Source organism: Strigops habroptila, chromosome 4 (assembly GCF_004027225.2).
Source record: "Strigops habroptila isolate Jane chromosome 4, bStrHab1.2.pri, whole genome shotgun sequence".
NCBI classification, from domain to species: Eukaryota; Metazoa; Chordata; class Aves; order Psittaciformes; family Psittacidae; genus Strigops; species Strigops habroptila.
This window is the reverse complement of record NC_046358.1, coordinates 17,090,521-17,118,312: the sequence shown is the minus strand read 5'-3', so window position 1 is coordinate 17,118,312 and position 27,792 is coordinate 17,090,521. Positions and strand designations below refer to the sequence as shown.

General features: G+C 45.5%; 1 protein-coding gene across 1 annotated transcript in view; it reads left to right on the top strand.

Moving 5' to 3' along the window:
* The window catches only part of RTN1 (reticulon 1), a 124,827-nt gene that overhangs the window by 71,197 nt on the left and 25,838 nt on the right, over nt 1-27,792 (top strand). The window contains exon 3 of the mRNA XM_030484596.1: nt 1,153-1,929. Within this exon, the coding sequence (XP_030340456.1) occupies nt 1,153-1,929 (777 nt within the window). The remainder of the gene's footprint in view (nt 1-1,152; nt 1,930-27,792) is intronic.

Here is a 27,792-nt window from a genome sequence, read left to right as displayed (position 1 = left end):
TGGGAAGCAGGAGGCAGTGGTGGCCAGGCACTGGCTGGGGACAGGGTGCACACTGCTGCCGTGGTCCCCCTTGGCACAGACAGGCTCAGGTGGCTGTCAATGCTCTTAGGGGCAGTCTGGGCTGGAGGCTGGCTGGTGCTCTGTGAATGATCAAGGGAAACGTGTGCCCATGCACTAACTCAGGACAGCAGCTCATGCTGTCTCCATTGCCTGATGTTGTGAACCTTTTACAAGCAATTTTACGTTTTTTGTTATTTCATTACAAAATCCTACATCGTAAAGTGATACACAGGGAGGCAGAAAAGGTGGAAATTCTGGTGGTGGGTTCACTTCTAGCAGGGGATGTGGTCTCCTTGCTAATCCTGGGTGACCAGCCAGCCTTTTCAATGGCTCATTTTTACTCTCTATCTTCTTCCAGTGTGAGCCAGAAAATGCAGAGGCATTTTTTTTGTTTCAAATACTGGGTGACAAGTTGGTCGGTTATTATTTTAGTTAATGTAGTTCTCAATGTTATTAAGAATTAAGGAAAAATATGAGTTTCAATCTGGGAGCCAATTAAGATAAAATCAAACAGAAAATTCACCACCTGCTCTCCTGAAAAAAAAAAAAAAGGTGAAAAAAGGAAAAAATCTGAGAAAAGTTCCTGACCTGAAATTTTCCATACCTGAAAGTTAAAGTTTGACAAAACTACTACACGTAGCTTGTTACGATCAGTGGTATCAGGAACCCACCAGCCCTATTGTGCATGTTTGTCCCCAGAACAGACCTGTATCTGTCTGTGACACCCAGACACTGTCATGTGTGGCCTGAGCCCGTGTTCCTCATGATGGGTGATTTTCCTGGTGAAAAACATACTACTGAGCCACGGGCCAAGCACTGAGCAACATTGCCTTGTGCTTCATCTGTTTCCTCAGTAAATGATACTAATGATACTTCTTTATAACAAGTATGTGCATGGGAAATGCTCTGTAAGGACAAGCTGTTATTACTGTTAGTCATCCCAGATGGGGAGACTTTCTGCCTGTGTTACCAGCCCTGCCAGAGGGATCAGTGCTGGCACGAAATCTATTGTGTTTGTTGACTAAGCAGCCAGAAAATCTCATTCTTAACTTTTTTTTTCCTTTTTTTTTCCTGTTCCTTTCCGGGTGGCAGAACCATCCGGCTCGGAGTCGCAGGGCAAAGGCAGCCTGTCAGAGGATGAACTCATCAGCGCCATCAAGGAAGCAAAAAGCTTTTCCTTTGAGACCCCGGAGGTGCAGCAGTCAGCAGCCCTTTCCACTGAGAAAAGAGACCAGCGGGTCAAACCTGGGCGCCCTGCCGCCTCCTCGCCCCTGGATAATGAAGCCAGCAGCGCTGAATCAGGGGACTCTGAGATAGAGCTGGTCTCGGAGGACCCACTGGCTGCCGAGGAGGTGCTGCACTCCAACTACATGACCTTCAGCCACATCGGAGGGCCCCCTCCATCACCTGCCTCACCCTCCATCCAGTACAGCATCCTGCGGGAGGAGCGGGAGGCTGAGCTCGACAGCGAGCTCATCATAGAGTCCTGCGATGCCTCATCAGCCTCTGAAGAGAGCCCAAAGAGGGAGCAGGACTCCCCTGTGATGAAGCCCATGGACATTATCAAGGAAGAGAATGGCTCACGCACTGATGCCTCAGACTATGAAGCAAGTAAAACGACAGAGAGCAGGATGAACAGGGAAAACCTGGCAGAGTCCACATCCTATCTGAAATGCTCCTTTGTTGCACCAAAAGTAAGTGCTGAAGCCCTAGCCTCTGCCATCAGTACTGAGGAGCTGAAGGAAAGAATAATCCTGAAGAAACCCATTGAAGAAACTGTTGTTAACCAAAGTAAAGTGTCTTCCAAGGACTCTGGAAAAAGAAGTCCCTTGGCTTCACCCCTGCTGCCGTTTTTAAATAAGCAGAAAGGTAAATGCAGATGTTTATGTTGATCTTTGATCAGTGCTGATGAGAAGCGGGAGGAGGGAGCAGTGGCTGTTCCTTGCAGGGGAGATGTTAGTAGTGCAGAGCAGGGGGAGCTGCTGTCACTAGATAACCTCAGCTCAAAGCTGGGCACACCTATGACAATGCACACACGATCTCTGACCTTCCCATCATCTTCTTTTTCTCCTTTTCCCTTCCCTTAGGGGAAAAAATAAAAGATACCAGCAACAATAATTTTTAGGCTTAAGCATGTAGGTAGTGGATCAAGCAGGAACTCCAGTAATATAAGGCTGGTTCGTACATCAGGCATCTGGAGGACAAAGGGCAACAAATTTTTTCCTTTGAAAAACACCACCTGCTGTGCCCCAGAGAAGGGGTGCAACCAGGGAGGTGGTCCTGCCTCTCCCAGAAATGTGGGGATAATGTTTTTGAAGATACGTTTAGACAAAAAAGAAATATTTGGAGGAGAGGGGTTGAGTTTGATGGGTCTGAGTGTTTCTGAAGCTGGTGCAGCTTAAATGAATCTCTCTCATGGTGGCTGACACCATCCATCCTGAATAATGAGGGGTTTGTATAGGTTTCCAGGCTAGTGCAGCGTGGTGAGCGGCTTGGGCATGCTCATCCCAGCTCTGTGTGCCTTGTGGGGACATCCTGTGTGTCGCTCTGAAAGCCCCTTCCCTAATCCAGCTCTGGGAGGAGGAAGTGCAGAACACTTCACAGGTACTCAGATGGGCTCAAGGGCACTTGTCTCCCCATAGGATCCCTTCAAAGCCAGTGTAGAGCCAGCCAGGTCTGGGCTTGCTGTGCCAGGCACTGAAGTCTGCCTGGACCCACCAAATGTCTAGAGGCACCACTAGGTTTTGGTCTGAACTAAACTCTGAAGACCAAGGAGTAGCATACGCTCACTGCACACTGACACTGCCAGGGGTTCCCTGCAGCCTGTAACCAGCTTAGTTCAAAAGGCAAACAAGAGAAAAAGGCATTTTATTCTTTGCAAGATGCAGCTCTAATAGCCAGGACCTTTGTGTGCCTCTGGCTTTGTAGGCTGATGTGGGAGGGAGGGAGGGACACTGGGGCTGCCCCATGCCTGCCCCACTCCCGCTCTGCCATCTCCACAGGCTGGGCTGGGAGGCAGCGGCTGTCCACAGCTCTTGTGCCAGATGTTGTTTTGCAATTCAGAGAGCTGCTGCTTCGTTAAAAACAGCTGGCTAGAGATGAAGGGGGGGCAAGCCCCACCCCGGCTGCTTAGAGAGCATCTTTCTCTGTCTGCATTTGTGCATTTGACCACATGATGGCCTGGAGATGTGGCAGACGTTTAAGCGGCACACTTTTACAACCGATTTATCTAGTGCTGTGAACCCAAGCATGCAAACCTAGTAAGGAAACAGCCTGATCTTGCACAATACGCTGAGGACTGCAACATCTGTAGTGCAATATATGTTAATGCTGATGTTCTTAGTGCTAATTACATTAATAGGCTGATTAAGAAAGATATCATTACTGCTTGTAAGTATGTTTTCCTGACACATTCTCAGAGCTTGCAAAGTCATGCTGTGTATCTCTTGGCTCCCTCATAACAAGGATAAGCTCCAACCACCTCCTTCTCCCTTCCCTAATTCCCCTTTTGTGGGACTGGCCCAGGCCCTGCCCAAACCCTAGAAGCTGATTGTAGGGCTGATGGAATTTACCTTACACACCCTTCCTGCGGTGTCTAGCACTGGGGCTCTGCAACCATGTTGTGTTCTGTGTGTTGTTCTAGGCAGATGACTAGCAATTTGGTCTTAGATTTGGGAAAAGTCATTGGAAAGTATCACACAGGCAGCTAGTTGCCTGTCCTTCAATTTTGAGATTTCAGGCCCTATTACAATTTTCAGTACCCCTCGATTGTATTCAGATTTTTTTGGCCTATTGTTTGTGTCTCATTTAATTTCTGTTTCTGCCTAGACTGGTGCTCACAGAGCCTTGTTCTCATATGGTGGTCACAGAAAATCCCTGTGTGCACGAGCAGACTTTCTCTTTGTGTTGCAACGTGTCTGTCTTTCCTATCTGCATTCCTGTAGCACAGTAGTGGCAGAAACTTTTCCGCCAGGACAGACACAAGACAGCTAATCGCAGTGCACAGAAGACTAATTTAGTATGTGCTTTTCTACCTCGAGCCACTCTAGTGCCTACAGCAAGGAAAACAAAAACATAAAGCCTCTCAAGAAGGTTATTGCTAAATCTTGTGTAACATTTTAAAGATGATTCCAATGGATGGCAAGGTGGGCTCAAGATAAGGATATGCGGATAAGGATATGCGGTAGTGGGGTCTAGTTTACGCTACCTTCCCATCATGGGTATTTGCTGCATAGGTTGCTGTGTCTGGGTGCTGGTTAAATTTTTACCTTGAAGGTCGAGTATGGGGCTTTCCTTCTGACCTAGGAAAGGAGAGTTTGTCTCTCACTCGGAGAATTAATGTGAGACTCTTTAGCAGTCTTTCAGTTATCAGAGGTGAATTAGGGGATGTGTTAACCGGCTTGGTGGAACCAGACCATCCGCCATGGGTCCTCCCAGCCTCCTGCAGCCTGGAGCCTCATTGGCTGGCAGGGAAATGATGTGGCAAAGCACATCCAGGGGGACAGCGATTTCATAGCATGAACTTGCGGTCTTGGCAGAGCTTTTCATCACAGCATCATGTGTGTCATACGCCACCTCAGATGCACCTGGCAGGCATTTCTCACGGGCCACACTCAGCCAAAGTGATGAGAATAGAGGGAGATGTGGCAGTGCCGCACAATGGAGGTGCAGCAGAACGATGTCACCCAAAGCAAGAACACTGTCATCACTCATTAACTGAGAATTATGTTAATTATAGTTATCTGTCATTAAGAGAATAGTAACAAGGTGTGACTATGTACTTGTTAAAAGGTAGGAAACAGAAAAACCTTCATTGTTTTCTGGTACCTCCTTGTTACACATCACTGCACATCCTTGTTAAACTGAATGGTCCTAGTAAGGTTCACAGAACACAGGTGAGGACTAACCATCTATGGCCATGGCAAGTCCCACCTGACTTCAGGTCAGTGCTAGTCCAGCGTTTCTGGAGGTTCATAGGAAACTAATGGATCAAATGAAGCTGTTCAACAGCCTGGTTGTGTTTTTGACACCTAGGCATAAATCTTTCTGTGGCTGTTGGCCAGCACATAGCCAAGTTTATGGAACTTTAAAAAGTCAGCCATCAGTTTCACATACAAGTGTTAACTTTAAAAAGTAAGCTATCAGTTTCACATATAAGTGTTAACTATTTCACAGCGTGATGCTTTCATTCCACCAAGTAGTTTTTCACTCATATCCACAGCATTAAATATACTTTGCATGTCTCATCAGAAGTTTTTGCCCTGTGCTGGCAAGCAAAAAATTATTTCGAGTGCACACTCCAGGAAATACATGGAGAAGCTGTACAAAGTGAATGTCCAGCATTCAGCCTGACCACAGGAACAGTCTTGCTGGCTCTGTTGCTGCCAGCCAAGATTGTGGCTTAATCCCTCAGAGACCTTTCTGGTGTGTCTGCTAGGTGTGCTGAAATCACAGCCATTCGCCTAAATAACAAGGTAGAGCACAACAAGCACATGTGTTGTTTTTGCAGTGATAACTCAATGTCTCTGCTTAACGTCTGTTGCCATCCAGTGGCAATAACAAAAATGGGCAGCGACTTCCTACCTCCATTTTACTGTAGCTATCTATCACAATTTGAAGGAGTGGAGCTATTCCCATGCTCTTAACTGCTAAGCATGGTCGTGCTTTTGTGCATGGTCAGAAAGATCTCATTGCTTGCTGCAACACAGGCTTTGTTTTTGGGCAGAGTTACGCAGTTGCTACCTATGACTCCTTTGACTCCTGCAGAGCAAAGAGGGGAAGGTAAACCTGTACCAAGACATCTGCTGTCCTGTTGTTGCTGGCCCCACATTACTCCTAGAGGTGGACACAGCTCTTACACAACAGGGCTTAGAGTACATCCGGCTGTGGCTCTGCAGGAAAGGAGGCGCCAGCTCAGTTTATTTTTTCTTTTTTTCTTTTCTTTTTTTTTTTAAATATTCAGCCACAGAGAAGGAGGACCAGATGCATTTGTGTTTTGCAGTAGCCAGGGCAAGGAGTGCAGATTTTTAGGTTTATTCTAAGAAAACCCTGTGTTGCAGGAGATTTTCACAAACTTTGGAAAATAAAGGAACTGGTTGGTGTGGCCTGTGACATTGCATAGCCCTGGTGACATCCAGGCTGTGCATGCAGGAAATTCCAGAAAAGACCTGCTGTCCTGGAAACATGCCTCCTTTGGACTGAAGCAGTTTACAAGAAACCCAAAAAAAACCTGGACCAAGGCAGGCTTGCAAGGAGCATTTTGGCTGTGATTCCTTTCCTGTCTTCTCTTGCCATGCATGTCGGTCACTCTCAGCCAGGGTGGAGGGAGCGTGGAGTCACAGCATGACCCCACAGCCTGGGGACCTGGTCTTGGGCAGAGAGTTCCCCTATGCTGGGTCATCATATCTCTCTCCAGTCTCTCCTTCAATGAGTATCTTAGGAGATACCTTCTGCTTGACCCTTTTAATGAAACGTGCATGAGCTTGTTACCTTTCAGATCAGATGTCTGAGCTCAGGTTAAAAAAAAATAAAAGGATGTGGAAATTCATAGTAATGTTTACTTTCATTTTCTTTTCATTTCATGGCAGAGTATAGCAAACGAAAGGGGAAAACCAGGCCCAGGGCTGTGGAGTCATGCTGTGACTCACATGCTACATGGCACAACTGCCAGGACCCAGGCTCCAGGCAGGGTTCCAGCACAGTCCTATGCTACCCTGCTATGAGGCATCCTGATTTTTATGCTTTAGGAAAGGCTTTTGTAACATTAATCTGGTTAGTGCCCTACAAGAGCATGTCCTTACAACACACCCTTAAGGTTCATGGCCACTCATCTCTATGTGGTAGTCAGGTGTCTCTCAGGTAGTATCATAAGCTGCAGTCAGGGTCACTTCTGGATTTGGGATGACACTGGCAAATGCCCTGAATTGAAGAACATGTTTCCCCTCCTCCCTCGTGCCTCTCATGCCATCCAAAGGTGTTCAGGGCTTGTCACACAGAGGACAAGCACAAAGCAGTGTGGCTTTTCCCCTTTAATCTCTCAATGTGGTCCCTGCCCCCTGCTGCGTTTGGTCCCCCAGACAAACTGATTTTACACAGTTTCTCAAGGAGGTGGTTTTCCGGCAGAGATCTGGGAGAGACCTGAAGTTATTTGGAATGCATTTTGTTCAACAAAACGTCATCTGCATCGCGTTAGCACGTCCCTGCTGTTGGAGGAGTTGCTAGTGAGGCATTTTCCCGTGGGAAGGGGATGTTTGGTAGGGTGATTTAGCGACCTGAGGCTCATTTCTCATCTGTGTGCTTTCACCAGGCTGGCTCTGCAGTCAGCAGCAAGCCAGGCCACAGCTTAAGCATACAATAATGTTAGTTTAATATTTTAGTGCCATCTGCTGTAAGTGCCTCCACACTTCAGCCCATCTGTTTCATATGCTTCAGTTTGGTTTTTATGGGGCTCCAGTAGCTTTGCATCCTTTGGAAAATCCATGTAGGGGAGAAGGATGTCCTGCCTGGGGCTGGAGTGGCTTCACCATGCGATGCTGTAGGAGGAGTGTGGTAAAACCTGCCTGGAGAAGTAAACGTGTCAATCTAGGCCTGGCCTTGCCACAAATCTTAGATTGGTGAATCTCTGTTCGCTTGCCTCCCACATGGAATAGTTTAGGTGGAAAGGGACCTGTGGAGGTCCCTGATTCAACCCCTTACTTAAAGCAGTTTGGTCAGCTTGCTTAGGGTCTTGTTTACCTGTCCATCTGAACATGCTGAGAACAGCAAAGGCAGAGGTTTGCGGGTAGCTGAGAGTTGGAGCTTGCAAATCTGGGTTAGTCCTGTGATGCTGCCTCAGCGCCATGAGCTGCAGGCACACTGCAGAGCAGGATAAATTAGAGATACCACTCAGTGTACTTTCATACAGTGTGGGCTGGCAGGAACTTTACAAGGTCCAGAGAGCCCATCTCCTGGCCCACAGCCAGGATTCCTTGACAGATGCTTGTGACTCATTTGGAAAGGCCTCTGTTGGCAGATCTTCTACCAGCTCCCAGGCATCTCTCAAAAACAGTTGCCATTCTTCCATAATTCTTTACTTTAGGCTAAGCAGTTCTAGCCACTTCAGTTTTTCCTCTTTGGTCATGTTTTTGAGCTTTCTGAACTGTCTTCTTGTTCTCTGTGTTCTTTTCTACCATTGGTTGAATCCTTTTGAAGCAAACTGGGGAGGGTGCTTGCATGGAGGCCATCCTCACATTGATGGTGGGTTACTTGCCTGCCCTGCAGGCTAGGCCTGGGCTTGTAGAGCCCACTGCAACCGCAAATTATGAGTTCCTTTGCTGCAGGAGGGATCTCTTCCATACTGCTTGGAAGTGTCTATTCAGACTTCTGCTGCATAGTGTGCTGACCCAGCTTTCCCTACTTGAACTCATTTGACTCTGCTAATTTTCCGCATGATAACAGGGATGGAGGAATTTTTTGAAGGGTTGGGGAAACCCGGTAGAAAAGATGGAGTTAACCATGATAATCTTGCCCATTTCTGAGGAATAGAGAATTCAAATGACTTACTGTTCAGATGGAATGCCACCTGAAGTGGGCTTGCTCAGTTAATGCAGAGCAGATGAATCTATGGGGGTGGGTGTTTTCCAAGAACCATGAACAGGTATTGAGTGAAAGAGGTCTCAAGGACATGACTTACAACTTTTCCACAAATCTTCTGGGCTCTTCCCCTGAGCAAAATAGCTACTTTTTCTCCTGGGATGTCTGAACCTACAGCCCACAGTGGTCCACAAATCTCCTCTTACTCTGCTGTATGCATGGCTCTTCCTCAGTCTGTCCTCTTTAGGAACTTACAATGTGTAGTCTCAGTTTCAAACCAGTGAAGTAGCTTAAGTATAGAGGGTCTTAGAGGAAGAAATGACACCTGCATTGCTAAACCCCATGCTAGGGACACACCTGAAGCACTGGCAATTAGCCTGTTGTCCAGGCCAGTCTTCTGCTTCCATGACTGTACTTGACTTCCCTCCTGTAAGGTCAGGGATGAATTTAAGACAAAGATGGTGGACAGGAGAAAATGCAGCAAAGGCATGCTTCAGCCTTCTCCTGTCTCTCTGCTGTCATGCATGTTCTTCCTTGGCTTTGTAGCCTAGCAAACCAAAGTTATGGCAAAAGTGGCCAATTAGCTATTTATTGGCTAGATTGATCAAAAATGGTCAATAAAGAGTAAGAAAACAGTTTTAAATGAAAGCATCGGGGGCATACAGAGCTGCAGCAAGGAGGGGTGATTTTCTTACATAGAATAGTTTCATACCAGGGATTCACCTTTTCTTGGTACATTTTGGGAAGTTCAGCAGTAGGTCAGTAGGCCAAGAGGTCTTGACTTCCAGCTACTTTGCAGTTCTGCTTTTGCAGAATCTAAAACGAATCTAACGAATTACTGGGAACATGTGATAGGACGCAAAGAGTGAGCTGTGATGACACAAATCCAAATGGTCTCATTTCACAGGGTCTCACTCCAGAGACTTTTGAACAACCAAGGCAGTGGGACCCCAGCAACTGTAACTGGAGGAGTTTCTCCATCCCAGTTGAGCTGCCCCAGCAGCAACTCATAGACATGTTCCTCTGCCCATGGAGGAGAAGAGGGAACTTCATAGCTACCCTTTTTCACTGTGGGCCAAGCAGATGGAAATGTTTCTGTCTTTGCAGCATGATATGGCCTGCCTTCCACATTTTTGGCCAGTTAATGCAGTTCTGCTACCATACGACAGCTTGTTACAACAGTCAACTATGATAACTGGAGCTGAGCTGGAGAAACCTGGAGATGTGCAGGTCATGGTAGTGGGAATGAGCAGTGTGCACACTGGCAATTTTGTGCTATACGTGATTTCTCTTCCACTCCTCCCATACCCTTTGTTTTCAGGGCAGGAGGAGTGAGTTTGGCATTTTCTGGCCTCAGGAGTGGTTGCAGGGTCTCTGTAGAGGGGTCAAGGAGGGCTGATAGATGATCAGATGCTGGCTCTGGGGTTCTCCCTGGAGTTCTGGTCTGGTGGGAGCATAGCAGGGATCAGTAATCACCAAGTGCAGCAATACCCTCTCATGAGGCACCGTGCACATATGTCAGAGAATGACTTTGATATTACCTTCAGAAATGTCTCAATGAATCTCATGCCCTTCAGATCACAACCTTTGTTGTCCATAGTATGAGCATTTGGCCATTTCACCTTTGGCATCTGTTTCCTCCCCTTATTTTTGGCTGTGCTCATGAAAATTACTTCCCATGTGTTGGGTAAGGTCAAACTTTTAATGCATGTCAAGGCATCTTAAACACAGTGGCTGGATGATCACAGGTGGTTTTAAAATTGGGCATAGCTTAATGTACGAGGATCATACATCTTCTCTTGGGACTGCTGTCCACTCCACTGCTTGTCTGTGAGTTAAGTACAGAGCTATAAAAATTTATAGGCTTTACCCTTCCTTTTCATATATCTTCCTTTTAAGAGCAAAGGACTGCCTCTGAAGAGTTGTCATTAGTCATAGCACTCAAACAGTATACAGACCTTTCTGATAGGACACCACATATGGTGGTGGTATAAAATGTTTCTGCCAGGTCAAGATTACCTTGTGACCAGTGATAAAAAAAGAGCTGCTTGTTTGACTTTATACAGGTGCCTGATGGTTATGTCAAATGTTTAATTACCAAAGCCATGAATGGCAAAGTCTAAGCCAAGCACTGTGAACTGGTGGGTATCTGTATACAAACAGGAACCTGCTGAGAAGAGATCTGAAGAAGATATGTAATGTGCAAAGACCTATCTCAGTGAGCTGGGCTGCACAAGCCCACTGCTTGCTTTGTCCCTGTCCATATCCACGTCCACATCCATGTCCATGCCCTGCAAAGCCAAGTGCCCAAGGTCGGCTCAGTCCTGCTTCTGGGGAAGTCAGCAAGGAGATAACTGCGCATGAGTGATTTTTCTGTTCATGTGGACAAAAGTCAATTGCAGAATCACAGTTCAAGCACGTTTTAAAAGCCAAAATCTTGACATGGTGTCCCTTTTGGATTCTCTTGGCGTCAGCGATCAGTGACTCAGCTTTCAGGCAAGGCTGTGACACTGACAGTCTGATGGTAGCTGTTTTTTCCCAGATGCCTAGAGATAGTTATCCTTTGCTTCTCAGCAGATCTCAAACATCTGTTATTGACAGAGAAATCTAACACCTATTGGTAACTTTTCTGTGGTTGACACAATATATAGTAAGGAGAGATGTTTATTCTGGGCATACAGAAACAATGAACAAGCTGTATATAATGAAGGGGAAAAGTCCTGGTGCAAGGCTTTTCTATAAATGATATTTAAGAGCATTCTCTGCACCAATTCAAGTTTTTAGCTCAGAAGGTGCTTATGGAAGTTTATATACTATAATACAAATTAGGTGAAGAAAAAATCAAAACATTTTGCTTTAATTAGCACAGAATATTTTGCATCTTAATGCAATATTCTTATAAATATAGTGTGTTGCAGGAAACTTCTGGTATATTTTATTTTCTGATCTGCTAGAAATGCCGCTTCTGAACCTCTGCAATGCTCTGTGAGCTGGGAATCAAGGACTTTCACCATTTTCATTGATTAATTCAAATGAAGAGTTTGGACTCATTTCAGGACAGATTTAAATTTATGGTTAAGGCCTGGTGATAGAAAATACATCTCTAGTTCTCAAGGAGAGGTGAAGTACAAACCTTTGAATATGTCTGCCAGTTTCAGAGTGGCTCTAATTCTTCAGATGTTAGGAGGAGTAAGTACTTCCCTGAGTATTGCTATTTGTGTCTGGTAGTTAGCATGAGGTTAAAATTAACGTATTTGACTGTAGTGAAGGGTGGGCGTGTGATAGGAGATCTCTATTGGGAATAAAACCTGGAGGTGGGTATTGATTTTACTGGTGTTTTCCTTTTAGCTTCTGAGAGTGCACTTCTAATTGGGACACAATAGCAATACTGACTGAAAAGGGGATATATTTTTCATCTTTTCGTTGGGAGGCTGCTGTGTTCGTGTCAGTTCAGAACAACAGAAAATAAGTGACATACAATGATCCAACACTCAAAGAGCTTGATTTCCTCCCAAAGAAAGACTGTCTGGTGGTTTTGTCGCTTTTGATCTTATTTTGATTGCTACTTTCTTTTTGTTTATTCCTCTACAGTAATATTTTTTTCTAATTCTCTTGGCCTTTACCCAACTTGAGTGATTTTGCCCACTGTTTTTTTCAGAGAGGTATCACAGATACCATCTCTTCTTCCTCTGGCTCTGACAGCAGCTCCGTGGTGACATGGGAACTGTAGCAGTGAGAGGTCGTTCTGGTGTTTTGCTTTCACAACATTTCATTTTTGTGTGAGGAATACAAACACGTATGGAAAAAACCTAATGCTACATTAAGACATGTTGGTTTGGATGACAGTAGTCTTCTACCTCCACCACAGGTCGGTCTGCTAGATGCTAGCCTGGCTATGGTGGGGATATGTGGTGATGTTAAGGTTCCTTAAATTGGCTCTATGAAAGTTTGTAATTTTGGTAGTGATGATAGATTTTACAAGTGATCTGAGTGTGAGAGGCTCCATCCGGGCGTTATTTGTGAAAGTTAGGTATACTAAGATCCTTGTGCTTCTGAAATAGCTGTTTCTCCATTCAAAAGGACTGTTTGATTCCTGCATACTCAGGGCTCAGGAGGCATAAAGCATTATGCCACATTACACGGCAGTGAATATTTCGTGGGGAAAAAGTCCTGCCAGTGGGGTTGCTTTTTGGTGGAAAGCTCTTTGCTTTAGCAGAAACCTCATTTTACGGTTTATCTTCCTTTCAGCTTCAGGAAGCTCTTCCTTTCAAGAAAGCCTCTTCCTTTCAAGACCTATTGACTCACAGGTCTACACATTTAAAGCCCTTTGGTATCACTTGCTCAGAAAACCCCTTTCCTAACTGGTGCCATGTGATTTTATGTGGAATTGGTGATCTCTTTCAAAGGTTTCAGCTGGTGTTGGCATTTGCTTCATGTCACAGCTTCCCATAGGAGTCTTCTGTAACATGGCACTGATTAGGCCCACCCAGGTGCCACCAGTCCTCCAGTACTTACATGCAATTCTCGAACATCACTGTAAAAGATGTACAAGCTTTCTCACAGTTCCTATGGAAATAATCTATAACTCAGTTCGAGTGCAAACTACTGAGATGTGACCTCAGGAGTCCTCCAGAGCTGGGGTAACTTGAGAAGCACAAAAAGGACACAGATAATCAGTATTATTTGCAAAAGCCATGTTTTAAAGACATCTTCCAGGGCATCAAATTAAGCTTGCATTTCGAATTTGGCATTAGACTATTCAGATTGTCAGGTAAAGTAGAAATCTCAGCAAGGACTATCCCCTTACAAACCTGATCCTAAAGAATACTTTGACAGGGAAACAGCTCTTGGTGTTGCTAAATCATCTGGGTATATGTAGATACTGTTGAAGCAGCACATTTCATATAAATGAGCAAAATGTATTTTTTTTTTTTTTTTAATTGTATCTTATCTTTTGAATAGAAGGTGCAATGAGATTGCAAAATTTCAGGGAAAAACAAATGCAGATTTCCAAGGTCTAATACCACCCACAGCCTGGCTGGTATAAACCCTCTGCCTTGCTTGTTGTTTCTTGGGATCCACAGTTGTGTAAGATCAAAATCCAGCCTCTCACAGTCCCAGAGATCCTGTTTTCACTGCAACACATTGAAAAGCAATCTAGGACCTCTACTCACTCCGTGAGTGCTGTTGGCAGAAGCAGGAGTTATACAGGCAGGTTTTTCTGCTTTCTTTTAGAAATATAGATGATTCCTTACAGAGGCGGGGGGAGTTATTGCACACATTCTAATGAAATGCTGATAGCATCAACAAAACAAGGTCTGTTTCTGGGCAACGAGCAAGGAGCAGGGTAGGAGAGCTTACAGAAAAGCCAGTGGAGATTAGTAGTCCGGATTTCTGAAGGTTACTTTGTTGGCTAGTATACCATTGAAACACAAGCAGCTATGCTTACTTGCTTTGGTAAAGTGCAAGAGCTTTTCCAAAGAATAGAAGTTACTTCCTAAAGCTGCCTTTGCTCTTTGTCTCAAATGCCTGCGCTGGAGCTACTGGAGCTGCGGGAGATTTGCTGCTGTCACTGAAACAGCAGGCCCATGTATACCCTTAGCTGAAAGTGAAAGCTTTATTGCTCCAAGCAGGGAGTCATAAAATGAGCAGGATTTAATAAAAGCCATAGTAGCAATTGTCCCTTCTGAAATGAGCACTCACCTATACAGTTTATTTGTACAAACAGTTATTGCAGCTGGATATTATGTGCTGACTCTGCTGCCTGGTGCTCTCAGACATGGTAATTGCACATGTAAACTGGGTCAGAAATCGCATGTGCAGTTATGTCTGATGTTCCAGAGAAACAGCCCTTGGTCCTTGCAGGGAAAGGATCTGAGTAGTGCCATTTTGGGGGACTGAAGTAAAGATGGCTTGATCACAGTGACAGGACTACTATAAGCAGTGAATCTACAGGTTTTGTCCATGCTGAGAGCCCCGGTTTTCTCAGCACTGCAGGCTGGCAGCGAGGGACAGCGAAACAGTCCAAATCTCCAGGCAAGAAAGCAAGAAAGGAGATGATATTGTCATCTTACAGATGGGATGCTGAAACATGTGCACACCCATCTTAAAGCCCCTTTGTCTAAAAAAGCTGCTGAAAAAGAGACTGAGATTGACTAATATATCATGTGATTAATTGATTTGTTGGTGTGATGAATTGATCTCACTGCAATAACACCAGGAATACACAACAGAACTGGGAAACGACCTCAGGTTTTTCTGAATCCTGGTTTGTGAGATCATGTTTATGGCCTGGCTGTTGACTCTTACCTCCAATAGATGCCTGTAAAAAAATACCAGGCTTCTCCATCATCTAGAGTGGTAGCGAGCGCAAGCAGCCAGGCGCCATGAATAGAGCAGAATGGTTAGCAGCACATAATTTTTATCAAAGGGGTGATTTCTATATATATAGCTATATTTCCATATAGATATGGCAATGTGCTTTCTACTTGTAGATCTTGTTTGTCTAGCAGCAATGAAGAGGAAATTATGTTGGAATGAAGTTTAAATGGAGAAAAGAACCAAAGAACTGATCCTACTAAGTGCCGAAGTGGCTTTGGCACGTGCTTAACGGTGCTGAATTATTCATTGAGCTGGCTGGGCAAACTGACATTGCAAAGGCAAATAAATAAGGATGCTGGAGAAAAAAGGCCAAATGACACGTTAGCAAAAGCCCCAGTGTCACAAGTTTCACAGAGGACTGGTGCCAGTTGCTGCCAGGTGCAAGCCTTTTGTAAATAAGAGAGTGAATGCTTTGGCCATGCACACGGCTATGACTTTGGTGGTGCCTGTGGGCCCAGATTAGCTCAGTTTGTGTTGGGAGACCTTCCCTTTGAGAGGAGGTCTTACAAAGAGCAGGGAATGGCTAGCAGGCAGCTGTGTAGGGCCAGAGATGTTGATGGGGAAAACTGCGATATAACAGGTAGAGCCATTAAGTCTGAAAGATTAACCCTTGTCAGTCACAACTGTCTGGAGAACATGCCATCTCCTCTTACCCCTTTTAAGGGTTTCTTGCTTTCTTCTGTTCCTGCACCCTCAGCTAAAAATCAGTCACAAGTTTTGCAGTGTTTTCCTCCAGTGCTCCTTCTCCAGGTGAGAGCCCCTTTCCCTGACCAATCTGGGCAGCTGTATGCAGGTATCCTTTCCTCTTCCCTCAACTTCAAATCTCATTGAAACAGGGAAACAGTGTCTCATCAAACTGTTCTGTATTACACCACTGTGCTTTGGGGGAAAGGAGGGAAATGAAGCCTTATCTTTAGCATGGTTAGGATCTGAACCCTCAGGAACAGGCTGAGTAGAGGCATTTCCTTTGCAGTATTCACTGCACTATAACCCACAGCAGTAGATAAGATGCATATCTGGGATGAGCAGTAGCCATCTAACACATGCTGTATGCTACATGGGGGCACTGGAAAGATCAATGTGATAATCATGGACTCACAGGCCTGGCTATGCTGTAGTTTGAGTCCTGTCTGGGAAGCAGAATCGGTTCCTGGCACGTCTCTGCTAAGACTAGAAATGCTGCCTCAAACACCATGTGAATATGGTGTTTGAGAGCTCTGCTACATATAGCTGAGCTCTCCTGGGTATTCTGGAAGAAAATATTCAGAGCACTTGGCTTCAGCTCCTGTTGTTGCTCTGATTTGGAGATGCTGGGAGCTGAGATTGTCGGGATTTATTCAGATGCAAGCTTTGCTTTTGCCCTGTGGGCAAGGGTGGAGTTCAGATCTGCAGTTTCTATTCAGGGATTTGAGTCAGGCATAGATACATATCATACCTATATGTATAATTCTATACCTAAGCCTTGCCATCTCCTCTGGCCTGCTCTGTGTTTGCTCTATAGAGAGTTCTCAGTGCTGCTAAATGGAGGTTTTGCAGAGAAAGCAAGAGGACAATCATGCACCAGAAACACATACAGCAGGAATTGCCTGGGCTTTTGCAAAGTTGGCATCAGCATGTCCAGCTGTGCCCAGCTGCCTCCAAATACCATGTCCTTGGTTTCTTTGGGCTCCTGCAGAGTCCAGTGCCGCTTCCTGCTTCCAGAGCTGAAAGCAAAGCAAGCCCTATGCCGTCCCCACCAGAGCTAAACCCCACTGACACCTGAGGGTAAAGCATGCCATCCACTTCTAGCAAATGCCACAAAACAATTGTGGCAGCTGGTGTTCATAGTTAACCCTTATGCAAGACATTTGACACTGTCCTGTACAACATCTTTGTCTCTAAATTGGAGAGACGTGAATTTGACAGATGGACCACTTGGTGGATAAGGAATTGGCTAGATGGTCACACTCAAAGGTTTGTAGTCAACGGCTCAATGTTCAGGTGGAGATGACTGACGAGTGGCGTTCCTCAAGGGTTGGTATTGGGGCTGATGCTGTTTAACATCTTTGTCAGCAACATGGCCGGTAGGATCAAGTGCGCCCTCAGCAAGTTTGCCAAGGACACCAAGCTGTGTGGTGCTGTTGACACACTGGAGGAAGGGATGCCATCCGGAGGGACCTGGACAGGCTGGAGAGGTGGGACAGTGCCAACCTCATGAAGCTCACCAAGGCCAAGTGCAAGGTCCTGCACCTGGGTTGTGACAATCCCAAGCATGAATACTGGCTGGGCAGAGATTGGATTGAGAGCAGCCCTGAGGAGAAAGACTTGGAGGTGTTGATTGACAAAAAGCTCAATATGACCTGGCAATGTGCACTTGCAGCCCAGAAAGCCAGTTGTGTGCTGGGCTGCATCAAAAGGAGCATGACCAGCAGGTTAAGGGAGGTGATTCTCTCCCTCTAGTCCATTGTGTTGAGGTCTCACCTGCAGTCCTACATTCAGCTCTGGGGCCCCCAACACTAGAGGGATGTGGACCTGTTTGGAGCGAGTCCAGAGGAGACCACAAAGATAATCAGAGGCTGGAGCACCTCTGCTATGGAGACAGGCTGAGAGAGCTGGGGTTGTTCAGCCTGGAGAAGAGAAGGCTCTTGGACACTTACAGCAGCGCCCAGTGTCCAAAGGGGGCTTATAAGAAATCTGGAAATGTTCAAGGCCAGACTGGATGGGGCTTTGAGAAACCTGATCTAGTGGAAGGTGTCTCTGCCTGTGGCAGGGGGGTTGGAACTAGATGATCTTTAGGGTCCCTTCCAACCCAAACTATTCTATGACTGGTCTCTAAAGACGTCCCTACTGGGGCATGCTGTGGTGAGCCCTGAGGTCCTCGTCCCCATCATTCAGGACAGGGACTTGTCAGAAGGACCCACAGCCCCCATCCAGCCTGTGCTCAGATTTCCTTGGGATCTCACACCCAGATCATGTGAGGTGTGACCAAGCATGTGGGCCAAGTTATCTCATCCCTATCAGCACTTGCCCAGGAAAATGATGTACAAACAAGGAAGCATTCACAAATCATGTCCATCCTAAACCACCAAGATTTGTGTTTTCTCAGGATTGACATCAGGATTTTCCTCAGTGACAGACGCTAAGAACTGGGGAGTGCCCATCTGTTAGCCTATCTTGGGTAATCCCCACTGAAAGGAAAAGAGATTTGAAAAATCAAATTACTAAAGAAGGTTCTGCCACACTCTGGGTTTGTGCAGTTTTTTTAAACAAGATTTAACTGTAGGGGTTTGACTTTTTCCAGAAAGGTGAGAATGTAACATGCTTTTGGCTGACACTTCCACAGGATTTTACTTTTGCTGACCAAAGTAACGAGTCTGTAAAATGCTGAGGCACCCCCTGTGCATCCTTTCAGCATATTTCGAACTAAAATAGGAAGAGAGGGGATGTAAATATTTACTGGAGATACATATCAGAGAGCACCCAGGGATCCATATTTGGATAATCTGCATTGCAAGAGAAATCAGAGGATTAGCAGATGACTTTGAAAGGCTGTAGTGCTAGATGTGTTTCTTAATGTGCATAAATTGCTCCCTGATTTCATAAGGAAAAAGAAAGCTCTGCACTGATTATTGTTTTTAGATCTTATTTTAGTTGTAGTGCCTGGAGTCCCAGTCAAGATCAGGATCTTTTGTTAGTGAGGATAACAGCATGCAGTAAGGTCCTGTCCTTAGAGAGTTTTCAAGATGAATTTCAATCTGAGGAGGATTGTTTAATGCATGAAACTAGGACATTCACCATTTTGTGTTGGCTGAGGGTCAGCCCTGCTTTACCTGGTGCCCATTCCTTTTTTCAGCCCCCAATCCCCTTGCCAAGGTGTTACCTTTTGGGTGGAGGGTTGGGTGGAAAGGTGAGGGAGAGGGGAAACAAATGAGGAGACCGGGGTCTGCTCTGCTTTTTACCCAAACCTCTTCCCTTATTGGATCCATTTGAGAAGTTAGAATTGGTAAACTCTTGTGCCAGTGCGTCACTACAGACCCAGCGATGTCAATCAGCTTCACATACCCCAACTGCTCTTGTCCCATCACAAAGAAGAAAGACAAGGAAACGCGTCTAGTATTTTCTTTATAAAACAGACATACAGAAGTCTGAAATACGAGTGCCTCCTTCTCTTCAGAAACTGCTTTGGCCCTTTACTTGCAGGTAATGTAAACAGGGAGTGTTAGCACCAATCTCTGCCCTTGCACAGGTGTGGTAAGATGGGACTGCCTTTACGCCCCAAGTCTCGCATCAGTCTGATTTGAAGCTGCTCCCATTCCTGTTGTATTCGAACTCATCTTTAAATACAGCTCAGAAGAAGGATGCAGTGGGTTTGGTAGAAGATGAACCCCAGCCAGTCCATGTGAGTGCATGATTCCTCCTGCCATGTACTATAAATGATGCTACTGCTGTACATTAGAGTAACGGAACTACATAAGGTCTGGAGGACCAAATGGTTTGCTTTAATTATTCATCATTAGCAGCAGCTATTCTTATTTAAGAGCTGCCCTTCTTAGCCTGAAATATTAACTGTTAGCCTGTTTCTTTTCTTGATTGTTACCACCCAGTGCCCTGCTGTATTTGCATTTGAAGAGGGCCATGGCAAAGCTCTTCTCCATCAAGCTGTCTCCAACCCATTGCTGCCCCCCAGTAACCCAGACTTCTTAGACCAGTTCTCAGAGCTGTTGCTTGCTGTAATTCATACGAAGTCAGTCAGTGCTTTGCTCCTCGTGTTGGTCCTAAATGTGTGCTGGGTTTTCCTTGCTGTGCTCCATCAATATCCCCCAAAGCCTGACTCACATGCTGTGTACAATACGTTCAAGGGAAGAATTCCCACTGGCGGTGCCAGCACGCCTATCATCTCCGTTTCTCCCAGAGAGGCACAGGCCTTGTTTACTCTTCTTTTAATAACACAGATGGTTTTAATAGTTCTCTGCTTTCGCCTCCAGTTCTTCCTCCTTGTCTGTAGTCTGTTTAATGCTTCCTTTTAAGTGATGGCTTTGTCACTTAATCTCATTAAAACTTCTCTTCATTGAACTCCATGAGCTGCTTATCAGACCATAAGCCTAATCTCGCATTTGTAATTGATTTGTTCTGTGCCTCCTACAATTTGGCATTATTAGATAATGGCATCACTCTCAAGGTCACTGATATACAGCAAAAGGTAAACACCCGTAGCTCCAGTGCTAGCTGACCTGCTAGCCTCCTTCCTCCTCTCACTGCTTGATTTTATTGTCAGCTTGCTTCCTTTCCCTCAGCTAATTTCTGATGCATTTTGGATGCTTCCTGTTCAGCATGTGCTGCTATGTGACTCTGCAGATCAATATCCCACACTGTCTAGAGGCAAATGCTTTTCTGACATCCTCCAGACTCATCTGCACTAGATTTCCACTCACCTTCCAGTTCATTCCTACTTGGTCCAAGAATTTAGGTGCACTCTTCTTGCTGAGTTACATGTTTGTAGAACTTGCAGAGCCTTGTCCTCATGGTTTCAGGTTGGGAATGGGACATAAGAGCATTTTACCTTCATTGTGCCCATGGCTCACTCATCAATAGCACAGGTAGAAACAAGCCACAAATGACTATTATGATTTGATGTCCCTCTTTTAAAAAAAGGAAGAAATGCTGGATTATCACAGTTCATGGTACCAACCAGTTCCTGTTGGTGGGCTGGAGAAAGAAACCAAGCACTTACTAGAGATGAAAACCAAACCAGTGTTTCCCTACTCCCTGCAGGTCCTACCAGGGTACTGGTCCTTGGTACCACCACCGACTTTGCCTCCAGCCTGTACATAATGGTGTTTGCAGGGCTCGCCCCTGTCTGGATTTGCTGGCGTGAACCCCCCTTTTAGCAATGGGTTTCACAGGCTAGAATAAGCAAGAGTGATACTTATGGTCATTTGCTCATTGGGATTTGCTGGTATAGAATTGTCTGGGACCTTTGCAGGCTCTGAAAATAGGATCAGTCCAGGTCCAAGCTAAATCTCTTCATTTTCCCCAATAGATTTATTTTCATCTCACATATTTCCCTGTTTGGATGTAGTATCTAACAAATTCAAATTGGTTTGACCCATTCTTTCAGTTTTTGCTGTTCTCCCCCTGAAAGATATCAACTAAACTTAAGCAATAGATGCACACAGAGCCATCATTAGATCACAGGCATTGGTATTCAATACAGTATTGATCACAGGATTCAAAAATTCAGCATTTGGGCAGCTGTAGAGAACAACTCCAAATCCATTACACAGAGCTGTGGGGAGGAAATCTCACAAGCACTTAGAACTCGGGATTTTTAATTCTCTAGAGTCTGCAACTGTATTTTCTAATTGGCAGGTTTTGTAAGTGTACCTAATTTTTCTTGCCTGGTAGTCAAGAAAGACAGAAAAAAATCTACTGGTGAGAAATTCTGCTGCCTTTTGGGAGAAGGCAGGCTGCTGTAAAACAGCTATATATTTTTCTGAGACGGATAAATGCAGGAAGGACATTTTCCATTTGCTCATGTAATGGCTGCACGTGTACCAGCCCCACTACCTTGCTGGGAGCTGGCACAAGGCGACTGGCTAGATCCAGCTCAGCCACTCAAGAGCAGCTGTGTGCAGCAGCTACGTTCAAGACGCTGAGTGCAATATTTTGGGTAAGAGGCAGCTCCTACCTGAGGATATATGGTAATTACTCCCAGAGAAACATGCCTGGCTTAGCAGCAAGAAGATGTATTTGCAACATGCTTGCAAGCTGCTAGGAGCTGCACGTTGTTTGAATGTGGTGATGCCTCAAGATGCTAGTTTAGGGCCAGGAAAACTTTGTGGTTTATATTTAAAAATAAGTTTCTGCTCAAAAGACCTGTTGATAAGAACAACTGAGTGACAGACAGACTGAATTCAGGAGACTCAGCCCTGAGATCAGAACCAGGATTGGATTAACAGTTAAACCTTCTATTTTCCTAAATAATCCATATTTCCTAAACCATCTTTGCAATACACTTCTCCAAAACATGCTGAAAACATCTTTTTAATCTATTTATATAACTCCCTTTGTGTTTTGTGCTGTCATTCTCTGTGCTTACACAATCACTACACCAATGTGATCAACAAAAGAACAAGAATCATTTTATTCAGCGCATACTCTGTTTGCTCCGAGAATGAGCCCAAGTTTGGTTTCCTTCAGCTGTGATGTGCTTGAGCCCCAGCCCCTAAAACCAGCATTGCAGCACTAAGCATCAGCTATCTACTATCAAAGGGGATTTTTTATATTTCAGTTTTATTTTTAATGATCCATTTGTCTCTTCAGACATGGGAGCAGGCAGTGAGATAGCTGAGATTTGCAGCCGCAGGCTGCCCGCTCCCTCCCCTGCTTCCATGGAAACACGTGTTGGATGAGGCGAAACCAGGCATAGACTTTTCCTTGCTTTTCTTTGCAAGGAGTGCTTTACCTCCTGTTTGTACAAAACTCCGGGTGAGGAGGTGCCTCTCCTTTAGGGAGAGGCAACTTTTTGAGGTGCGTGAGTGGTGATGTCGCGGGAGTTGAAAGCATCCTCCTTGAGCATATGAATGTGCCCCTTTGCTGCTCAGAGGTGAAATGCATGAAGCAAGGCAGGGACAGTGAGTTTTGGAGTTGGTGTCATTATGGCTGTGGCATTTGGGATGAGGAGAGTTCAGATTTAGTGTAATCCCTTTTATCTTCACCTCCTCCATGGAGATGTGAAGATCATATCCTCTCCTGCGCTTCTGGACCCCAAAGATACGCAGTTTGCTCATGTAGTAGCTGCATGTGGCTGCCGGGCAGACTCTCTCCTCCCTGGGTCATAGTGAAAAACAGATTTGCAGTTTGAAGGCAAAATGGGAGAGGGCTGGGGAAAGGGCAGTGGCTCACACAAGTTCGCATGGCATAGGCAGAGCTCAGTACAGCTTTTTGGGTGGCTGGCATGTTTGTTATGGGGAATTGATTCAGAAAGAAAGAACCTGTAGGAGAAAATGGACCTTACGAGACAGCCACTAGCTCTTCCTGCATCCCTCAAGCAGCAGTCTCTCGCTAAGGGGCTCTTGTCCCACGGGGACACCAGCCCATTCTGCTGCCGGAGGCTGAGCTGGAAAACCACTGCCACAGGCAAGACTCCACAGGGTCTCAACCTGCTGTGAGAGCCAGGTCCTGCTGTGGTGGTCTGGTTTGCAGGATCCAAGCCTCACCCCTAGCAGTTGCACAGCTGGTATCTTCTACTTGACCCCTATTTGTTGGTGAGGGGGGAAAAAAGTCTCGCAGGTGTGGTGCCTCTAACGAGACACTGAGGTGAATGAGTTGCTGGGTGCTACTTACGCAGGGTATCTTTCTTGCATGGAAGTGTGTTTTATCGTCCATCATATCCATGCAAAGCATTCAAATTTAGAAAGCTGCTTCAGTCTGTGGTAGCCTGAGCACAAAGCAGGGCAGAAACCTTCTTTTCCAAAATAAACAACAAGCCAAGCCCTTTTGGCTGCAGGAAGCCTCCCAGTTTGGTGGCTGGGAAGCCCATCCATCCTTGTCCTCTTAACAAACCCCCATCTCAGGCATTGAGGGGTAAAAATAAATGTCACTCGGTACTGTCTGATGACTCCACAAGATTCACACTAATCAGAGCCCCTCATTAATTATTTAGCTTCAGGGAAATGTGCTGAAGGGTTCTGACACTTCAGATGTGCAAAGTAATTGCCACATTTATTTCTCAGCTAATAGGGAGTCCAAAATAAATTGTACTGGGCTGATTTGGTATACGTGGGTGGCCAAGGGAGGGGTTGGGGTCAGGACCTTCCTGCCTTTGCATGAGATTTCATCTGTACCCTGGAGGTCACAGAGCTTCACCATGTCTCAAAGGGCTCAGGGTTGTCCCTCTGTGTGTCAGCGTGGGCTGGGCATGTCACAACACTCAACCATGGCCACCTCTATCGTTCCCTCCATGCACCCCTATAAGCAGCCTATCTCCATGCATTACGCCTCCTTTTGCTTTCTGCCCACTCCAGGGTTGCTCTGGCCCCTGGAGCCAGCATAGAGGATGCTGGTTAATTTGCTCTAAGTTGCCAGGGCAGGATTGGACCCTGTGTTCGAGTGGTCCGGAGCTGCACCCTGTGCGCAGGCAGGGCTAAGCTCCTCCCTGGTTGCTGAAGCACATGGTGACAAGCAGCAGCTCTCCCGGCTCCAAAATAAGTAGGTCTCTACTGCAGGTTTTCAACCTGAGGAAAACAAACAAATGCGGAGAGCGTGGCTATATTTATCTGAAACTTAGACGCTGTGGTTCACAGGAAACTTTGATCATTTCAAATGTCAGGCAACCTGGGGGGGTAGGGGAGGAGGAAAATAAAGCACAGTTAAAAAGCAAGTGTTTTGCAAAAGGTAATAGCTGCTACTTCCAAAATGAAGTAGCAATCCCTTCTCTTCTGGTCCCCAGTACTAGATGGTTGGGGTCAGCAGTCCTGTCTGTCCCTTCCCAACATCTTGTGCACCCCCAGCCTACTCACTGGTGGGGTGGTGTGAGAGGCAGGAAAGGCCTCGACTCTGTGTAAGCACTGCTCAGCAGCAACTTAAACAACCCTGGTTATCAACACTGTTTTCAGCACAAATCCAAACCATAGCCCCATACTAGCTAGTATGAAGAAAATTATCTCTATCCCAGCCAAAAGCAGCATAACATCCTAATCTAGAGGACTGATGTCTTTCAGCTTCAAATCTTAGAGACAGAGGCTTCCGAAGTCCTGACCTGCAGGATTCAGGGACCTGCCTGGCATTCAGCAAGATCACATTCTACCACACCTGTGAAAAATGAGGTTCATCCAAAACAAAACATGGCATTTGCGTTTGGGTTTGGGGTTTTTTGCATATATAAAGATTGTGGTTTTCTTGAATTTATGATAATTTAAAATTAATGTCATGCCATTATGTTTTATCTCTGTTTTGTTTGCAATAAATTAAGTATATGGCATATGACATGCAAGAGCCTTAGATGGGACACAGGGATATCATGCTTTTGGCCCCTGGATGTTTTTATTAAGAATGAGGCATCTGATGTTATACAGAGGGGTATTTGGTGGCACTTGTCTCAGGGAGTTTCAGCAAAGCCACATGTACTTAAATATTTGCAAGGAGTGAAACACTTAGGGAAAGCAGTTCAGAAGTCCCAGCAGACCTTCTGCAATGCTCACCCAGATCTATTTTACTATTATCTTTGGAATTCCCCAGTTTCTGCAAAAGCCAAACCTGTTGCAAGGGAATTCACTACACATACACAAAACTTAGTATGCTATCTTTCCACCTCACACTGTTCATGTGCAGTGCTCTGGGGTAACAGCTATTTCTGTATCTGCAAATCTACACTGTTGGTCTGAAATCGCTGCAACTTCTGCCATATCCACATGCTATCCATTATTGAAGCAGTAGTTAAACGTACTGTGATAGAAGGAAAACATTTCTCCTTGTTCCATTTTGTCCAGTGAACTTTCATGCTGCTTAATGATAAAGATGGCAAAATAACTCCATTTTGCATATATATATATATTCAAATTCACTCTATACCTCCTATTATAAATTCATGCTCATCCCAGAGTAGAGGGCTATCATTCCTTTGCAGGAGCAATCAGGAAAATGTTGCTTATGGTGTTTAATGATACAGTCAGGGAAATCTAAATTCCTTAGGCCTTTTAGTTTGGTTTGTAAATGTGAAATAGTTTTGCTAATCTATCTTTAATCCTTCCGCTTGAGAATGGGAAATGAAATTGTCTTTTCTCTGATATTCGACGTCAGCATCCAAATCAGGACTTTCTCATTTTGTGCAGAGAGGATATATGATATTCAAGTACTCAGAGATGGAATCTGTTTTTCAGAGACAAACCCATTTCCACAAATTCGGTGGGTTTGTCTGGGTTCTGCATTTTTTTCTTGTCTTTTTCATCATTTTGCATCTGTACACATAAGATATCTAGTCTTAGGAATGACTGGTGTTAAGTTCCTAATGAGCTGGCTCCAGGGTGTGGATTTTCATTGCATATTTTGCTGATTTGATGCTGGAAGCTTTCTCTACCTTGCTTACAGTATGTTCCAGAGGATAGATACATACGATCCATCCTTTTCTCTTCCCTCTGCCCCATGTGAGGTGATGTGCCGGGGCAGGGCCACCCCCTCCGGTACTCAAAACCATCACTGCTTTTCTGCGTAGCATTTCTTCCAGCTGATGTCCTAAAATGCCCCACAAAGCCATTCTCCCTGCTCATTTCCCTGGCAAATACAACTCTGACCACTTTTCAGGCAACACTTCTGGCTCATCATTTCCTGATCTAATTCTTCTAACTACCCTAGAGGCCCATAATAACATTTAAAAATCAGAGTGCTGCTTTACTGTCCAAAGCGTTTCTCTAGCCAGTACTAATATTGGCTCTCACCAGAGCCCTGCTCATACTCTTTCTTTGCTTTCCCCTTCCCACAGTCTTGCGCTGACATTCCTGTCTTACACACCAGTATTTTATGTCCTTCACTTCTCCTTTTGTTTATTTTGTTGTTTGTTTTGTTTTGTTTTTTTTTCCCCTTGGACAGCACTAACACACTCCTCGTGCATAAGCCCTTCATGCCGTGCAGCACTGTTAGCATTGCTGCAATAAGCAGCCACACTCTGCCTCCTCCATCACCTTTGCCAGTGCTGTGGGATTGCATTTGCTCAGGACAGGAGCATCTGCTTTCTAACCTGCCCCTGCCTATCCCCCCTTCCTCTATAACCTCAGCCAAGATTTTTCCATATGAGCAGCCAACTTCCCAGATGAAGTATGATCTAGAGCTGTGGTTCTGCAAGCACCACCTCTCTGTGTGCAGAAAGCATTTTGGTACCCAGGTGTCTCACATCCATAGAGCAGCAGTTGTGTCTATTGCATCCAGCAGTGTATTAGCGATCTGTTGCTGTTCTCTGGGGAAAGCTGGGGTTGCCATGACAATTCTGTGTCAGTTGAGCCAGTGTGTGCATAGCTGCAGCATCCACACACACCTCTGCCACTGATGCATTGTCATCCCAGCCTCCCTGTGCAGTGGGGTGGGGACAGTGGCAGAGCATGCAAAGATGTCCATGCTGAGATACTCAAAGCAGCTCTCCAGCACCCTGCAGAGGGGTGAGCAGCTCAGGGCCTGCTCAGTGACTCTCTTCCCCAAAGAAAATAGCTTTTTGGGAGGGAACAATGTCTGGGGAAAGAGGCTTGGTCTGTGGTAAGTCATTCTGCACCTTCTCTCACCCACCTAGCTTGAGTCAGCAGGAGAAATGGTGGGTAAAGAAGCAGAGGTGACATCAGAAATGCTACAAAACACAGCTTATTTGCTAACACCCCTGGCTGCTTCTGAGAATCCCAACCTGAATTAAGGGCTTGTGGCACTTCTGCAAATGAAACCTCAGTCTTCTGAGCCTCTGTCTGCAGGCTGTCAGTTTAATTTGCAGGCACATTTGCACAATTTATAGCTGCATTTTGGACAGGACATCCCAGCCCCTGAATCAGCACCTGGAGCTTCAAAACTTGGGCCTGAACCCAATAGAGCAGGAGTGAGGGGCAGCTGCTGTAAGCTGTAAGCAAGGATTCAGGCATTTGTGTGAGCACATCTTTCCTGGGTGCTGCACCAGACTTGCCTCATCCCAAAACCTGGATGTATGAAGGAGCACAGGGCAGGACTTCGCCAGGCAGGATCTGTCTAGTGTTGCTGTGCGGCAGAGCTACCTTGGTGTGGCACTTTGCCTGGGCTTGCAGCAGGGCTGCCTGCACAGCTCGTTCTGTG